This window comes from Drosophila pseudoobscura, chromosome X, assembly GCF_009870125.1.
Source record: "Drosophila pseudoobscura strain MV-25-SWS-2005 chromosome X, UCI_Dpse_MV25, whole genome shotgun sequence".
Taxonomy (NCBI): Eukaryota; Metazoa; Arthropoda; class Insecta; order Diptera; family Drosophilidae; genus Drosophila; species Drosophila pseudoobscura.
The window spans coordinates 61451804-61468024 of NC_046683.1; the positions used below are offsets into that span (position 1 = coordinate 61451804).

At 45.4% G+C, this 16221-nt stretch overlaps 2 protein-coding genes and 1 long non-coding RNA gene across 9 annotated transcripts; 2 read left to right on the top strand and 1 right to left on the bottom strand.

The window, feature by feature from the left end:
- Positions 1-1029: 1029 nt before the first annotated feature.
- On the top strand, positions 1030-9018 carry Rnf146 (Ring finger protein 146). 5 transcript variants are annotated; one of them, XM_033385082.1, is made up of 6 exons: positions 1036-1362; positions 1437-1564; positions 2030-2183; positions 2878-3318; positions 4550-4687; positions 5139-5343. In XM_033385082.1, exons 1-5 carry the CDS (start codon positions 1152-1154, stop codon positions 4642-4644), a joined length of 1029 nt encoding a protein of 342 aa, XP_033240973.1. In that variant the 5' UTR covers positions 1036-1151; the 3' UTR covers positions 4645-4687; positions 5139-5343. The 5 variants fall into 5 exon arrangements, with proteins under 5 accessions (XP_015044043.1, XP_033240973.1, XP_002135598.2 ...); XM_015188557.2 differs by lacking the exons at positions 4550-4687; positions 5139-5343 and adding an exon at positions 2294-2565 and having other exon boundaries at positions 1030-1362; positions 2878-3145; XM_002135562.3 differs by having other exon boundaries at positions 4550-5343.
- On the top strand, positions 8962-15999 carry wnd (Mitogen-activated protein kinase kinase kinase 13 wallenda). 3 transcript variants are annotated; one of them, XM_001352929.4, is made up of 7 exons: positions 8962-9143; positions 12283-12771; positions 12841-13032; positions 13118-13771; positions 13843-13999; positions 14059-14978; positions 15044-15999. In XM_001352929.4, the coding sequence occupies exons 1-7, from the start codon at positions 8989-8991 to the stop codon at positions 15471-15473; spliced, it is 2997 nt and encodes a 998-aa protein (XP_001352965.3). In that variant the 5' UTR covers positions 8962-8988; the 3' UTR covers positions 15474-15999. The 3 variants fall into 3 exon arrangements, with proteins under 3 accessions (XP_001352965.3, XP_015044039.2, XP_015044040.2); XM_015188553.2 differs by lacking the exon at positions 8962-9143 and adding an exon at positions 10102-10832; XM_015188554.2 differs by lacking the exon at positions 8962-9143 and adding an exon at positions 11884-11912.
- On the bottom strand, positions 9337-10533 carry LOC117185136 (uncharacterized). Its single transcript, XR_004470672.1, has 2 exons — positions 10411-10533; positions 9337-9523 (listed from the first exon to the last, which is right to left on the bottom strand). It is a non-coding gene; the product is annotated as an uncharacterized lncRNA (long non-coding RNA).
- Positions 16000-16221: the final 222 nt, after the last annotated feature.

Below are 16221 nucleotides of genomic sequence, written 5' to 3' on the forward strand. Positions count from 1 at the left end.
GTGCTTAGGGATTTGTGCATGAACAGTGAGCAAGTGAGCAGCTGAGTGAGCAAGTCAGCAACTGAGCAATCTAAGTGAGCAAGTGAGCAATCTGAGTGAGTTGACCACTTACTAAAAAAGAACAAGTGAACATGTTCACCAAAAGAGCAATGTTTATCCAGTACTAGTTAATATGCATCAGTGATGAGAGTCCTTAACTGCGTGTGCGATGAATTATATCGATATGCGTCCATATGCGTGGAAAAAGCAGTCTTTTTACACTGCCGCGGATTTCCTATCGATATCGGACTTTTAAACTAAACAAAATTATGGAAAACGATACGAAAATGGACGAAGACACTTAAAAGTATTTTTTTTTTATTTCCCTTTGTAGAGTTTGTGGGAGTTATTTCTCACACCATGAAAACCATTGATTTTCTCCTCCCATATCTCCAGCAGTGTCCTTGTGGAATCGCGGGCTTACAAAAATTTCTTATCTAGAGATACAATTATTTTAAAGTAAGTAGATATATTTCTTTGAGCAGGTTTTGTTTTTATTAGTGGCACAGAAGTGGAAATATGTTGAGTTAAGGGAAAAGTGCAGACGCTCATTCGTTCAAAATGGACGCAACTTTTTACCACCACTAGGCCCGTATGCTAAAAAAAATATGTAAAAATAAATACAGCTAGACGCAAAGACGCTTGCCGCAGACCAAGTTTATACTGGCTATTAGTCCACATAGTATATAAAAGCCTACCAGCGCCGAAGACCTGGGAGCGTACGCAGCAAAATCTGTATTTCTTTGTATAAACTGACACATACATATTCACTGTGTGGTTAGTGGTATGGGTCAGCAAAATGTATGCGGAGTGAGCAATATTCTGGGCACGGGCATTCCTGGGCACTGAAGTACCAACAAAGATTTTGAAATAAGGCGCCGTTAAGTTGCGTTTATCGCACACAAGTATCGAACTCTTCAAAAAGTATCACTCAAATATATTACAACCACACCAAATATATCGATATATTAGTATATCAATTGGACATCCCTAATAGCCTACCATTTTTTGTTTCACTTTTTTGTTGTTGAGAAAAAAAAAAACGAAAACATACGTCCGAGACGTTCCCTTCGTTTTTTTGTATTGTTAAATAAGTTTTAGTTGTTAACGAAATGTCGAATTATAACGAAGATATAAATAACGAAGTCATCGTGATTTCCTCAGACGAAGAGGAGGAATTGGTGTACTTGGAGACCATTGATCTCACCCGCGACATGCCGTCCACTTCGGCTGCTGCTGCCGCCCGTGACGCCAATGGCATTGTTGGCGCTGCTCGCCAGACAGGACCCTCTCCTGTGGCCACCGCCACCAACGGGGAAACGGGTAAGCCCCTTCAACCCAGGCAACCGTCAATCGTGTGTGCACCCGCTGTATGGTTTTTTTTTTTCTTCTTGTAGGTCCTCCCGGATTTGATGGAGCATCGGGCACAGAGAGCGCTCCCTTGGAATGCGCCGTCTGCCTCCAGACTTGCATCCATCCAGCTCGTCTCCCTTGCGGCCACATTTTTTGTTTCCTTTGCATAAAGGTGCGTAGTACCCGCCCCGCGAAATGCGGAAGCCTCTCCGCCGCCACTTGCCTATGCGAAGCGCGTCGTCAAATCGAGTTTTGAATATTCGCCGTTGGTGAGCGAGTATCGTGGAGCACGTAGGCAGGTTCAAGGCTGTTCTGAGCCCTTTGGTGCCTGCTGGCAGCTCGATTGATTAGCATTGCCACCAGTTGCCAGTTGCCAGTCGCCTTTTACCAGGTGGCGAAATCGTGCACAGCACAGATACATGTTTCCATTGGCTTCCGGCTGAAAACTTGTCCAATTTCAAATTTTGATCATCAACCAGTTTGGGCCTTGGACAAGTATTTCAATTAGCACTTGAATGCATTTTCCAGTTGGCTGCTGGGAGAGCGTGCAACTGGATCAGTGGCAGCAAGCAGTGGCTTGCGTGGAGGGGGAGACGGCATTTATCTAACGAAATGTATCCCTTGTCTCTTTTTGCAGGGAGTTGCTTATAAGAATCGTCGTTGTGCCATGTGCCGACGCGAGATCCCCGCCGAATTTCTGGATAACCCAACCCTAGTGAATGGCATCGAGGACATTTGGGCCACCCGCGCCACTGAGGATGGCTATCAATGGTACTACGAGGGACGCAACGGTAAGTATAGCATGCATAATTTCTGGTGTCGGGCGCCCCGCATTTCCCAGACGATAACTCATCAGCCCAGACCAAAAAGCACTCACCCCTCACCACTCACCACAATTTAGAGGTCTGGTGGGCCTACGATAGGCGAACTAACGAAGATATCGAAGAGGGCTTTGAGAAATACGAGACCTATAAGAAGGATAATCCCCAGGAGGAGGTACCATCGCCGCCGTCGCCGTTGCAGTCCCTAGAACCAGGACGGCATGGCAATGGTTGGCGCCGTGTCAATATTTCGAATGATCCTGATGAAATTGAACACCTGTACGTATCCGGTGGCGGCGGTGAGCCGCAGAGCAGCGCCGCTAGTGAGAATCGTCACCCCAGTCGTTTAATGGTAATGATTTGTGGGTTTGTGTGTAGCATCGACTTTTGTAAAATGCGCCAGATTCATCCGTACTCATTCAAGACTCGAGTCATTCAGAGGCGCCGTTTCGGGGACCCACCACCTGCCAACTACCAAGGCGTGGCCGGGATTCCCATGCACCCCGCTTCCAACTAACCACAATCCGAAATTCCATCCCTCAGCCCCCATCCACCGCCGCCCATCCCCACATCCAAAATAACCAAAGAACACGAAACAAACTGTGATTAACGATCCAAACGAGGTCGAACTCCAAAAACATTCTTGTCGTAAATATATCTTCAGGTTGGTGGCAATACGATTACCGCACCAGCCAGGACATTGAGGAGGCCTTCAAGAAGGGCGAAAAATCCTGCTCCATACTCGTGGCCGGCTATGTTTACGTGGTCGATCTGGAGCAGCTAGTGCAACAGCGTCAGAACGAGCCCACTCGTTGCCGCCGTGTGAAAAGGGATTTGGCCACCATACCCAAGAAAGGAGTGGCCGGTCTCCGGATCGAGGGCAACCAGGTGACCAGCGATACTGTGTTCAGCCGACCAGCACCCAATCCACCGACGACAAATACAGCAGCAGCAGCTGCGTCTAGTTTCATTTCCACAATTGCCGCCACAGACGCTGCCATCCGGATTGCCAGCGACATCATTGGCTCCACGCTGGCCCATGCGGATGAGCTGACGCGAGGACTGGCGGCCAGCAACATCAGCGAGGATACCAGCAGCAGCAGCGGTGAGCAAATCATGTCAAACAATCTACAGGACTCTGAAACAGCAGCAGCACCAGGAGCAGTTGCACATACATCGCGCTCGCTTGCCTCCTCACACTCCAGCTCTATTCAAGATCTCCTGTTCAGCGCCACCGAGGATCTGTTGAACACCCAGCAGGTGATAGCCAGCAACCAGCACACCATCGATCTTTTCGAGCAGGCCTTGAACGATTTCCAAGCCAGACTTACCTTGCACACCTTTGCGGACTCCAGTGATGACGATGATGACGAGAATGGGGATGCGGAAGGGCCGAATGTTGTTCCCGTGGAGGGGGAATCGAGGGATTTGGAGGCGAGCGAGTCGCAGCCAAACAGCAAACACGAGGGACTATAAACATAAATCCAAACACACACAATATGTCCCTCACCCCACTCCTCCCATACACTTAACAAAAAGAAATGTTCCTCGTAGTAGATTTCCACTAAACAGTGAAAGGAATGTTAACTAGAGAAATGCAGCGCGTACCTGACTATATATATAGCAGATATATAAAATATATATATATCGAGAGCAGAACAGAATATGTCAACAGGGTAAACTACACATCACACAAAACATATATTCCTTTCAATCAGATAGTATATCTGGGGTATATCTCAAAAGGGGGTTTCGATGCGTTTATTGGGAAACAGCTGAGCATCCGAATGCCAAGCCAAACTAATTTACACGCAAAAACATTAAAAAACATACAAAGCCAAACACACACAGATAAACAGACACAGAATATATATGTACTTCCCAAAAAAACGCTCAACTACCCATAAAAAAGCTGGAAAAAAACCATACCATTCCGTTGTTATTAATATAAAATATTATCCCGTAAAGAGTTGAATATAATTACTCCTCCTTTGTTGAGCGGAAAGAAAGTAATAACCACCAAGAAAGCTATGTAGTAGTGAGAACGACAATATATACGTGAGAGTATCGGGTTATACTCGTACTCGATTGGAGGATCCTTGGAAAGAGTGTCCCAAATTATAATAAGTCGACTTTAAGTGCGTTAAACAAAAAACAGTTCTGTGAGACTTAAATATAATGATTATGCATTAAGTTATCATTAAAAGCATGAAACGAGATCTGACAAGCCAGAGAACCTACATATATATTGTACATATAGTACATATAGTTCAATGGCAATTATTATTCCCCCGGTATTAATTAATAATCTCAATTTTGTGACTACTATTTTATAGATTCGTTTACGATTTGTACCCCGCCATTACTTCTAACAGCGAAATGTGTATTCGTTGCTTCCCTAATATCTACGATATACCTAAAGCTCTACTGAAAATCGTATCTCGATTCCGACTTCGAACCACCCCCCAATCCCGGTAATATCAAGAAAACAATTATTATTATCTGTAATGATCATCCAGGGAATGGGAACCACAAACACCATCGCTTCGAATGCCTATTCATTGCCAATAAATCTCCTTTAGCTTCCTTCGCTGTAAGGATAACGCTTTCGCCACCACCAAACTGATCTTAAAACCATATCATTTGCATGACACTTTTACCATCTAGTCTATATGATATTATTTCCCTATCAACTGTTGGCAGCTCTAAAAGAGAAACCATACGTACTTAATAAACTAAATTAGCTTTTCAACTATAATAAATGGTATAACAAAAGGAAACAACAAAACACACAGATATGCCTGGCAGACAGACGCATTCTGAACATCAGCAGCACTCGCTGTTTATTAACAGCACGACGTAGCATTTATTCCATAATATTTTGAATTTAAATATTGTATAACTAATGCATTCAGTATTTAAAAGATTGTGACCCCCTACACCGAGGAACGTTGAAGAGAAAGAAATGGCTTAATGAAAGCTAAATCCTGTCAAACAGAAACAGATACGTTTACATCAAATACAGATGTAAAAGATGATATTGTTTAAATCCTAAGGCATTTTGAATGTGGTTTATGTTTCGAAGTAGAGAAGCAAATAAAAGAAAGATGGAACTACATGTAGTATTCAATCAAGTGTACTTACCTAACATATCCCCATTGTTTTTTATAATCGGGAGATATAAACCTGTAAGTATACGATAGAACGATGTTTATTGTGTCCATCTTTCAACATGATTTATGATTTATGCGCCAGGAGTGGGGTCTCTCTCTCTCTCTCTTTCTCTGTCTGTTTTGTGTATCGGTCTTCGTAAAAGGGACGACTTGATTTGTTGGTCAATTTTGCTCGCAGTTTTCATGATAGGTGGGAAAAATATAAAGAGACAGAGAGGAGCCACGACCGCTAGTTATGTTCGAATGTCAAGCCGTTTTATCTCGCTCCATTCCGCACACTGCACGAGGAAAAGTGTGTGAGGGAGGGACAAAGAATGAGTAAGCGCGTGGAAAGGGTAGCGTATTCACTGAAATTTCATTTATTCCTTCTTGCTATACAAATTATGGTATCATAATCCAGATCCAGATTCAGCAGTCCCTCTGCGTTTTGGGGACTTGGGGACGGACACTTGTAACAGTGTGACATCACAGGAGTCTGGGTACAAAATTTTGTTACTCTAGCTATAGTCTCTGCGATCTAGGCGGTTGTCGGGACGAACGGACGGACGGAAGACAGACATGACTATGTAAATCGAGTCCGCTGCTGATGCTGATCAAGAATATATGTATGTATATACTATGTGTGTCTGGGTCTTACACACATCCACTGCCAATACATACATGCATATATACCCAAACTCGTCGAGTACCGGGTATAATAACAAAGGCAAAATCATATCCTTGTATGTATCAAACTTATACAATTTAGTTGAAAACGATCGCTTAAAGATAGCATCCTAAATCATGATCCCCCTCCAAACAGCACTCGATAAAGGCAACGAAATCCTATCGCATTTCCCTTTTGTGGCACTGATTGACGGGAATGGGACCTGGAACCTGGAACTGGGAACCGTGGAACCGTGGAACCCTGGACCCTGGACCCTGTCCGTCTACGAATACCTTAACCCAATGACTCATGCGCAATGGACCAAATGAAAATGCCTGAAAGGCACGCAGGCGGCATAACAAATTACTGGACCTGTTGTTTGTGGTGCTCTTTTTGAACCAACAAGATGGTTGTATGTACCTCTTTAGGGCCATATACGGGGGGTGGGGGTACAGGCGTTGTTGCTCTAACAAGGGACCGGAGTGGGGGCAGGCATTGGGATCGTGGCTGTCCCATAAATATGGTCTGTAGTGCGAACAGAACCACTCTCTTTGCTTTGTGTCCATGAGTCATCTTTGTTTACATAGAAATTATGCTACCTGCTGCATCATGTTCTTATGTTCTTTCTACCTGTTGTGCAGTGTAAGGGGATCGCCCAGATTTCCGCTCGATTCTTTTATAACAATACTTTGATGACAGAATGACTCTTATCAGCCAACAGGTATGAAAAGGTATAATATGATCCAAAAATAAAACTGTCGCCGGGGGAAATTCAATCACGTATAAAAAAATAATGAGTTTTTCCAGTGTAAAAGAGTTAAAAACTTTATTATTTGAACAACTATTACGTACAAAGCTACATTGGAGCTAATGTAACTGAGGCCTTAAAATCAATCAAATTATTATTATTATTGATTGATGAATAGATAATAGGCTTTGAAGCCAGGAACCCATATTTGATGTCTCCAGCTCTTATAGTCTCCGAGATTGAGGTAATAAAAAAAACGGATTGCCAGGATTTGTATATACATACATACATACGTACATACATATATACAAATGTACGTACGCTTAAAGCCTTAAAGTAAATACTATCTTGACTTCGAAGTACTATCATCATCGGTCTCTGTCGCGTTTTGTTTACCATTTCTCGCATTGACGCCAAAAGCTTCGTTGTTGTCGCCGCAGCTGCATAAGCTTTTTGGCCTGCAAACATGATCGGACATGTTTGGATCGAAGCTTTTTGGAGCCAGCTCCAGTTTCACATGCCAACAACAGACAGCCGAAGTACCTTGCAAGTGCTTTGGTGGTTGGCCATGGCTCTGCTCTCTTCTTCGTGCTCTCTCTCTCTCGCTCTCTCTCTCTCTCTCTGTCCGTCTCTCTGGGCACACACATGCGCAGTGCAACCTGCGCTCCAAACTGGTTTTGAGGGAGGAAATCGGCTTAGCTCACGGCGGTACATACCAATTTTGTGGTGCTGTGCGCTGTGCTCTCTTCGCGACGGTCTCGGTTTCGGCCTAAAGCCAGCTTCGGCCACTTTTTTTGTAGTTGATTTGTATCTACCTTTGGTGCGGACGGTTGGGTCGGAATAACGCGTTCTCCGTTTCGTTATCTAAAGCGCAACTGGGCTCCCCCAGAAACCAGTCTTTAATTTTTTTATTTCAAGCAAAAATCAATTAAAATTACCCACAAAGACCAAATAAATGTAAGCAAATGAATGGAGAATACAATTTCCATGGGGAAAATGGCTTGAAAACTTGTGCGAAACTGTGAAAATGTGCAAATAAAAAATTGTATATTGATTTTCTCTGAAAGAGGGAACACAACGAAGAAGAGGAAGCAGCAACAGCACAAAGCTGCGCTGTAAGGTTTCCAACGTGTGTCCGTGTGGGTGTGTGCCATGTGTGTGTGTGTGTGTGTGTGCGAGAGAGTCGGAGAGGAGTACAGAAATAGAGAAAAAAGTGTATTGGTGTGTGTGGCAAAATGTCATTTTTTTTGTTATGTTCTAGCTTTAGCCAAGTTAAAAAAAAAAACCCCACAAAACCAAGAACCAGCAGCACCAAAAGCACGGCAAAGGCAAAAAGCAGAAGAAGTGGATTTACACATGTACATACAAGCATACGTACATGTGAATGTATGTGCACACACAGGCATGCAGAAATACTCGATGGTGTATGTGCAAGTGTGTTCTTTTTTGTAATTTGCCTTTTAAAGGCATCATAAAAATAGCTCAGACTGCACTTTGAAAGTGAAAGAAATACCGTATGTATACACATGTACAATTGGACGTTATGCGGAATGTGAAATTGACAAATGTAATTATTGAACTGAAAGGTGGCCGACTCTTCCTTCTTCTTCTTCATCGCTGTTCATGCGAACAAAATCTCACGCTTTCTTTGCTGCCTTGACTTTATGGCTTGCGAGATACCGTGCAAAGGGTAACAGGCAAAGGGAAGCATTCAAAATCATAGATATGGAGTCTTGCTCAGGATTACCTTGGACAGATAAAAATACATGAAAGTACATAGCGTAACTAATTCTAATGGGATGAATTACCAAACACTCTTGTAGATATGTAGAAATGAGATGAAATCTATATAGAGGGTATCTTTTAGTAGACTACAACAAGCTTACTTGAATTTGCGTGGGCTCTCCCCGTGACGACAAGGAACAAACGACTTTGACCGCTCGCCCTCTCTCTCGCTCTCGTACGCAGGGCACATCCTGCGCATTTTGCCGTTTGACGTCGTCTCTTATTGATTTTGTGTGCTTTGGCGTTGTTCATTGATAAAAGATTACAGGTTAATGCGCGAGCGCGAATTTGTGTGGAGTTCACCGAGGTTCTGAAACCTTTGATACCAAATCACTTGACCTTCCGCAGATAAACCCCCCCACCAAACAACCAAGCATGTCGTAAGGAGTCCACAGACCACTCTAAAACTCTCTCTCACGGACAATGCAACCATTTAGCGACAGTCTGAGCAAGAGTCGCGATGATTTGGTCAGTGTCGCCGCCGATACCGCCTCCCGGCAGCAATTGTACGGCCGGAGGCGACACCACGGCAGTAGTCCCAACCTGTCACTGGATCAAACGGATAACCTGCGAAGAAGGTAAGTTTCGCACGATTTACAATACAAAAAATACTTGCATTTATTTTAAATCATTTTATAAGAAAATTCCGTCAGATCGTGCTCAAGTGCGAGGTAATCGACCTTCAGCGTACGTACACTGAGAAAAAAAAACTCTAGCGCGCTTCGGGTAGATTCCGAAAGCGGGCTCGGAAATATTCAACAGGTCGCTCGATCAGTTTCCCAAAAACATTTTAATTGATTTATTTCAATATCAAATAAGAACAATACTAAGTTCGGGGCCGAAGCTTTAGATACCCTTGCGAATCGATTGTTTCCATTTAATCTTATTGAGCTTTGCTATTTTATATAAAAAATGGCAAATACACTTAACTATTGACACGACACATCAGGATACCCACCTGAAAGGATATAAAAAACTTAATTAGATATTAATCAGCTGTCTAGATACCAAATTAGGGAAATAGCTTCCTTGTTTGCCGTAGAATAGGCTGGGTTCAATGATTTCAGGTGGAAATCTATGCAAAAATAGCACCCAAAATAAAGGAATAGTAATGGCTTTCAACAAACACGTGCTATTAATAAATTGTGGTGAAATGATAAAAAGCAAACGTACTCAAAGAGAGAAAACCGATCTTTGCCGACGCGCGACTAAAACTTCCTTGTTACACAAAGCATCACATAGATACACACATGCAAACACCTGCCTGTGTGGATTATGTCGCGCTGCTACAAAAACTGGTTTCGAGTGTGACCAGAGAGCACATCGGCATAGAAAAGGGGCCGCACAGACTGCAGCCGACTGCAGGCATTAGCGAATTTGGTCACTTTGACAACAACAAAAGGCCGTGATAACAAAAGATGAGAGACGGACCGACCGCGAGGGAGAAAGAGAGTTGTTCGAGCCCAGAGAGCACAACATCCGAAAGCTACGCTGATAATAGGGAGCTTTGGGGCCATGCTCCAACGCTACCGCTCACCATTTAGTTGGCAAAAATCAATCGTTTCTGACGGTTGTCGCAAAAATCGTGAGCCTGCCTTAATGTGTGCTCGTTCGCGTGCGTGAGCGTGTGTGTGCTGCTTATCGCCAAATCAGTTGACAGTCTATTGTGTCGTCTCCTTTTTTTTGTGGTTGTTGTGACGCAGTATTTTGAAATTACGTGAAATTATTACAGTTTCTTAAACAATCCACGTGCACTACAACACATAGCCTGCGAAAGTGGCTAGCGCTCTGCTCTTGCTCTTGTAATTAACACAGACACCCAACAACAAAATCTTACCAACTTACCTTGACGTCATTTCATTTTTTTTGGCGACAAAAAATAGCAGCAACTCGGCCAGCCTCTGTGTGTGTGTGTGTGTTGTGCGGTGGCTGCTTGTGCTTGGCACGAACGAAACGATCAAAAGTTACTGTAACGCCGCCCCGAACGCTGCCACTGCTGTGCGTAAAAAAAAACTGCTGCCAGCGAAAAGCAAGCGTAAAAATTTGCATTAATGCAGCGCCGTCGACGTCGTCGCCGTTGTGTATGAATGAATGAGATTCTTAGTGCGCGACAACTAATTACAAAAACAAACACAATTGGCCGTGGAAATTGAAATTAAGTGAGGAAGAGAGGGAAAGGGAAAGCAAAGCACATTCACCATGGTCTATTATATATCATTCTTTGGCCACAACGAGCCGCCGGACAAGATTATTACTAACGAAAAGAGGTAAGCCACATTAAACTGAGTCACACCACACTGCAGCCAGCCAAACCATTTACCGTTATGTGCGTTGCACTCTCGCTGACCTGTGCAAAAAAAAAAACACGAAACGAATGACGCGGGTAAGAAGAACGCAGCATGCCGCCAAATTTCCGCGTTCTATGAACTACGACGCGTCACAGGCAAAGGTCAAAACGTGCTGTGCGGCTTGTCGGCTTATTTACATATATACTTTCGAGGCTTAATTAATACTTTTCACAAATTCATAAATAAACACAATGCTCGTATAAAAGGTTTTTGACACTTGTTATGCGTGCGGCTGCCCTCTGGGCGCTTGCGAGAGTGAGATGACTATATGTATGGTCAGCCACCAAATAAATCTGCAAAGAACGGTAGATTCTTTGATTGGGTGTGTGGGTAACTGGTGATTTGCCTGTTCGTCGGTCCCGTGAGAGACTTTCTACGCGTCGGTCGTTCGGTGGTTGTTGTTGCGATAAATGTTTTTCCACCTGCGGCTGCTGTCGCTACTCTCTGCTGCCCGTTCTGCCCCCCCCCAGAGTCTACTTCTCCTGTGTTTGCTTATCTTATCGCACCACAAAGCAAATACGAATTCCAAGCACGGCAACAGGAAGGCTTTTGCGTGTATGTGTGTTTCCAGTTTCCAGAACTGAAATAAAGTCGAGGGGTGGGTGGGGCGATCGCTTCACTAATATTTATTTGCACGGCTTTTTATCAATTATTCGCTCTTTTTTCTGCACGTTCACTGTGTCGGGCACACGAAAACAACAGAGTGGAACAATAGATTTTCGAATGCCGAAGCTTTGAATACCCTTGGAGATCGTCAGATTTATAACAATCATAAAACAATTGTGATATATTTTGTCGTTCACATGGCATATGGCATACATATATCGTATAGTGATCAAATGTCCGATTATCAGCTATATAAAGTCGGACATCCTGCTTCTTCGGCTGACGCAATAAAAAGTACCCTCTGCAAGGGTACAAAAAATTATTGCGACGTGTGTAAACATAAAAACAAAACCCGAAACAACAGTTTGATTATCACGCAATGGATATACATATGTATGTATGTATTAGTATTAGTATTTTCGCTTAGCAACGTTCGATTTTTATGGAAATCGAAGATACGCCGGATAATATTGGATCAGATCATTAGAATAGAAGGGAACACCATCCCCATTGTTTGTTTGTTTGTAGGAGGTAAATAGTTAGGGCGGGGGAATCACATTTATTTATAGAAATTGGTAGATAGTACAGGGGTTGTAGATCGGGTGGGTTGGCGTTGGCACAATGTTCCTTATCGCATTTGAAAACATAACACTTAAATATCGATAAGTAAATAGCGGGAATTGCAGGCAGTAGGGAAATAGTGATTCTTTAACATGTTTACTTACCAATCTTAATGGTATTTTGTTTCCTTTGGTTTCTGCAGCATGGCCTGTCTGCAGGATGAGTTCGGACACCTAGGACTGGCGGCGACAGATCTACCCTTTAAGTCACCCGATCTCGACTCTCCGCCGCATCTGCAGCATCACTCCAACTACGGGGAGATCACGGACAGCAGTGCAGAGAACACGTGTCAACAGCGCTGGCCCCACAACATTGGCGGGGCGGCGGCAGCGTTCGGGCATCCGGACAAGCCCATAGGATGGATGTATGGGCTGCTGGGTTGCATGAAGCCTGTGCTCTCGTTCATCGGCAAGAGCGGCGTGATCGAGGTGAAGAGTCAGCGGAGCGAAGACTGGGAAATACCCTTCGAGTCCATCACGGATCTCGAGTGGTTGGGCAGTGGGGCACAAGGCGCCGTATTCAGTGGCAAGCTGAAGAACGAGATTGTGGCCGTGAAGAAGGTGAAGGAGCTGAAGGAAACGGACATCAAGCATCTGCGGAAGCTGGACCATGAGAACATCATCAAGTTCAAGTGAGTTTGCTGGCAGCAGTGTAAGCTTTACGAGTGTAATTCCATCTAAACGATCGTTCCATCTTGCAGAGGAGTATGCACTCAGTCGCCGGTATTCTGCATCATCATGGAGTTCTGTCCGTACGGTCCGCTGCAGAATATACTCAAGGAGGAGCAGGTTATGTTGCCGTCCCGCTTGGTCTCGTGGGCCAAGCAAATTGCCCAGGGAATGCAGTATCTGCATTCCCACAAGATCATACACAGAGATCTGAAGAGTCCCAAGTGAGTGCACCCAATCCAGCAGTAGATTTCCTCCATATAGATTCGGATTTAACGTATCCTGTTCTGTGGGGGATAATCCTTTCAGCATACTGATTAGTACAAATGAGGTGGTCAAGATTAGCGACTTTGGGACGAGTCGCGAGTGGAACGAGATTAGCACCAAGATGAGCTTCGCGGGCACCGTGGCCTGGATGGCTCCCGAGGTGATACGGAATGAGCCCTGCTCGGAGAAGGTGGACATTTGGTCGTACGGCGTTGTGCTCTGGGAAATGCTTACCTGCGAGATACCCTACAAGGATGTCGACTCCTCGGCCATCATCTGGGGTGTGGGCAACAATTCGCTCAAGCTTCTCGTACCCAGCACCTGTCCGGAGGGCTTTAAGCTGCTGGTGAAGCTCTGTTGGAAGAGCAAGCCCAGGAATCGTCCCTCATTCCGGCAGATTCTGTCTCACCTGGACATTGCCGGACCGGAGTTGCTTCGCAAGACGGAAAAGCAGTACTTTGAGACGCAAAAGTCGTGGAAGGAGGAGGTGCGCTCCCACCTGAAGGAGATCACCCAGAACGGCACCAGCATACACAAGTACGAGCAGGATCTGATCAAGCGGCGCACAGCCGAGTGGCGACACGCCCAGGACATACGCATGGTTTACGAGGACAAGCTGCAGAAGACGAACCAGCTGTTCGTTGAGCTCAGCGAATGCATGACCCAGCTGCAGGAGAAGGAGAAGGAAATTGCCGAGTAAGTGCTATCTTCTGCTCTCCTAAGACAGATTCGAACCCCTTTTGTTGACTTTTGAAATCACTTTTCAGGCGTGAACGGAAGCTGCCTGGAAACGGATATAAGCCCTCGCGGCGCTTTGGCAATACATTCAAAAAGATGCAACACTACCGCCGACGACTGAACGGTCCGCCGGCCGCCATCCAGCAGCAGACTTCCACCACACCAGATCCAGAGACCACGCCGGAGGTGAGCAATCCATATTTTGTTCGTTAGTAATGGTAATAATACAATTTTTTTGACCGTAGTCCCCTATAAAGTGCGTGCTGTATGCCCAGCTGGACGGAAACTGCCAGCCAAAGTCGTATTTGGGCAACATCATTCCTGGCGGTGGCGGATGCGGAGGCAGCAGCATGGCAAACAAGAACAAGAAGCGCGGCCATCGACGCAATGGCTCTGACTCGCTAGGAGCGCCACCCAAGTACAGCCCGACGCGCGATCGTCGCTACCAGAGCGAGCCGGAGAATCGAAAGGTACAGCTGGTGGAGCAACATACACAGACCGACGCCATGGATGTCAGTGAAACGGACATTAGTCCCAGCGCCGATCTGCCCCGCACTCAGCCGATTGATGTGCCACCCCCGAACCATCGCCAGCTGCCGCTTCAATTGCAACGAGTCCAGAAAATGGCCAAGGCTCAGGCGCAGGCCCAGGCCTGCAGAGTAGGCTCCGTGAATCCCACTAGTCCGTCGAATGGCAATTCGTTGAGTACCAGCGAGCTGACGTACCAGGATGCCTGCTCTAGTCCGGACCAGCTGATGAACGACGATGTGATGAACAGCAACGAGCGCCTGGACATCACCGACTGTTGCAGCGACAATGAGAATCTCGATCGATTGGGTCGCAAAGTCATCGAGTTCATCAACGAGAACCGCCTCTCCATTCAGTCCAACACGAACTCGAACTCAAACACTGAGAACGGGAACGGAGGAGGAGTAGGTTCGCCGCTGGAGGATCACAGGGAAGCTGGCAACAGTCCGTGCCTGAGTCGGTGCAGCAGCACGCAGAGCAAGCGAAGGAAGCAGCCGCTGGGAGACAATCCCAATGGGCCCAATGGCCCCTCCTCGATCGGGGGCAATGCCAATGGCGGGGAGGCCAATGCTCAGGATAGCTGGTCTGATGAGGAGGGCGAGACCACGGACTGCAAGTACGCCTTGCGGAGACGAAGGTGAGTGGGACATACGCAACGCAATCCAAGATCCAAGATTTCATCTGTGACATTTCTCATTTCAGCATTGGTCGCCTGCCCATTGCCCGAGGCATGCGTCCGCGGCGCAGCTACAAGGCACCGATGTCCCAGAAGATTGCCATACACCACAAACGCAATGTGGTCATTGTCTCCGACGAGGAGGAGAATACCTCCGAGTACAGTCACTCGCCGTCCAGCCAGCACTCGACGCTGGAGAGCAATACGGATATAGCGTCGGCCATGAAGCAAACCCAAAACACATCCACCTCCACAAACAGCTGCAGCGAGCCCGAGGAAGGCGACGACGATTCGAGCAGCTCCAGCGACGACGATGATGAGGTGGATCTGGATTTGGATCAGGCCAAAGCCAAAGCCAAAGCCAAGGGTTCCACACTACCCATGGGGGCGATGCGCAGCAGCGACATTATATCCATACCCACATTCGAGGCTGATGGCGCCGTCAACATGGTCTAACCTAGTACGATATGTTCTAGCCTAAGCGAGAAAACTCCTAAACATAACCAGTTGTACACGGTCGCTGTATAACAACTATCTCTACTATATATATACTCAACCGGGAAATCGCCCCCCACTTTTAATGGTATTATCTATGTTCACGTCCAGATCCGTCTATCTATCTATCATCTATCTCTCTCTCTATAATTTATTTCTATGTGTATGTTGTGCCCGTGTGTGCGTTGATCGCTTCGGAATGCACGTCCCACACTCGAAACCAAATAGAAAATTTCTACTGGGTCAGGGGCAATCTTTTCTTCGTGTCGTATTCGTATCGCATGCATTTCCTATGTTGCTGAATATATAATTTTTTTTTTTTGCATTAGTCCTAGTTGATATTTGACCTTTGAGAGAGCTGCCTTTGTAATATATTTAAAAAATTACCTAATTGTATATGTATTTTAGATCCTATGGCCTAGGCATAGCATAGTTTTTTTTCTCGATCCCAAGAGCTTGAACCACAAAACGAAACCCAACAACAAAACCTACAAAGCAACAAAATAATTGAATCGGCCTCAGGCAAAAAATTACTTATATAGGAAACAGATGGATAGAAGGGCAAGGGAATTATGAAGACGAAAATAGTCAGGGATATTTTTTATATAAACGAAATTTGCTAAAGAACTCTCGAAAGAAGCATGTTTTTTTCGAAGCGATTTGTATAATTTTGTAGTCGCGCTTTTGGATGGTGGTAGCGAGGAGTTCC

What these genes read in the sequence shown, in the direction of transcription:
- Rnf146 (XM_015188555.2), top strand. Translation starts at nt 1,152, where the DNA reads ATGTCGAATTATAACGAAGATATAAATAACGAAGTCATCGTGATTTCC. An exon ending in TTTGTTTCCTTTGCATAAAG is followed by an intron (nt 1,565 to 2,029) that starts GTGCGTAGTACC and finishes CTCTTTTTGCAG; the next exon opens with GGAGTTGCTTATAAGAATCG. An exon ending in GTACTACGAGGGACGCAACG is followed by an intron (nt 2,184 to 2,877) that starts GTAAGTATAGCA and finishes ATATATCTTCAG; the next exon opens with GTTGGTGGCAATACGATTAC.
- wnd (XM_001352929.4), top strand. Translation starts at nt 8,989, where the DNA reads ATGCAACCATTTAGCGACAGTCTGAGCAAGAGTCGCGATGATTTGGTC. An exon ending in ACGGATAACCTGCGAAGAAG is followed by an intron (nt 9,144 to 12,282) that starts GTAAGTTTCGCA and finishes TGGTTTCTGCAG; the next exon opens with CATGGCCTGTCTGCAGGATG. An exon ending in AAGGAGAAGGAAATTGCCGA is followed by an intron (nt 13,772 to 13,842) that starts GTAAGTGCTATC and finishes ATCACTTTTCAG; the next exon opens with GCGTGAACGGAAGCTGCCTG.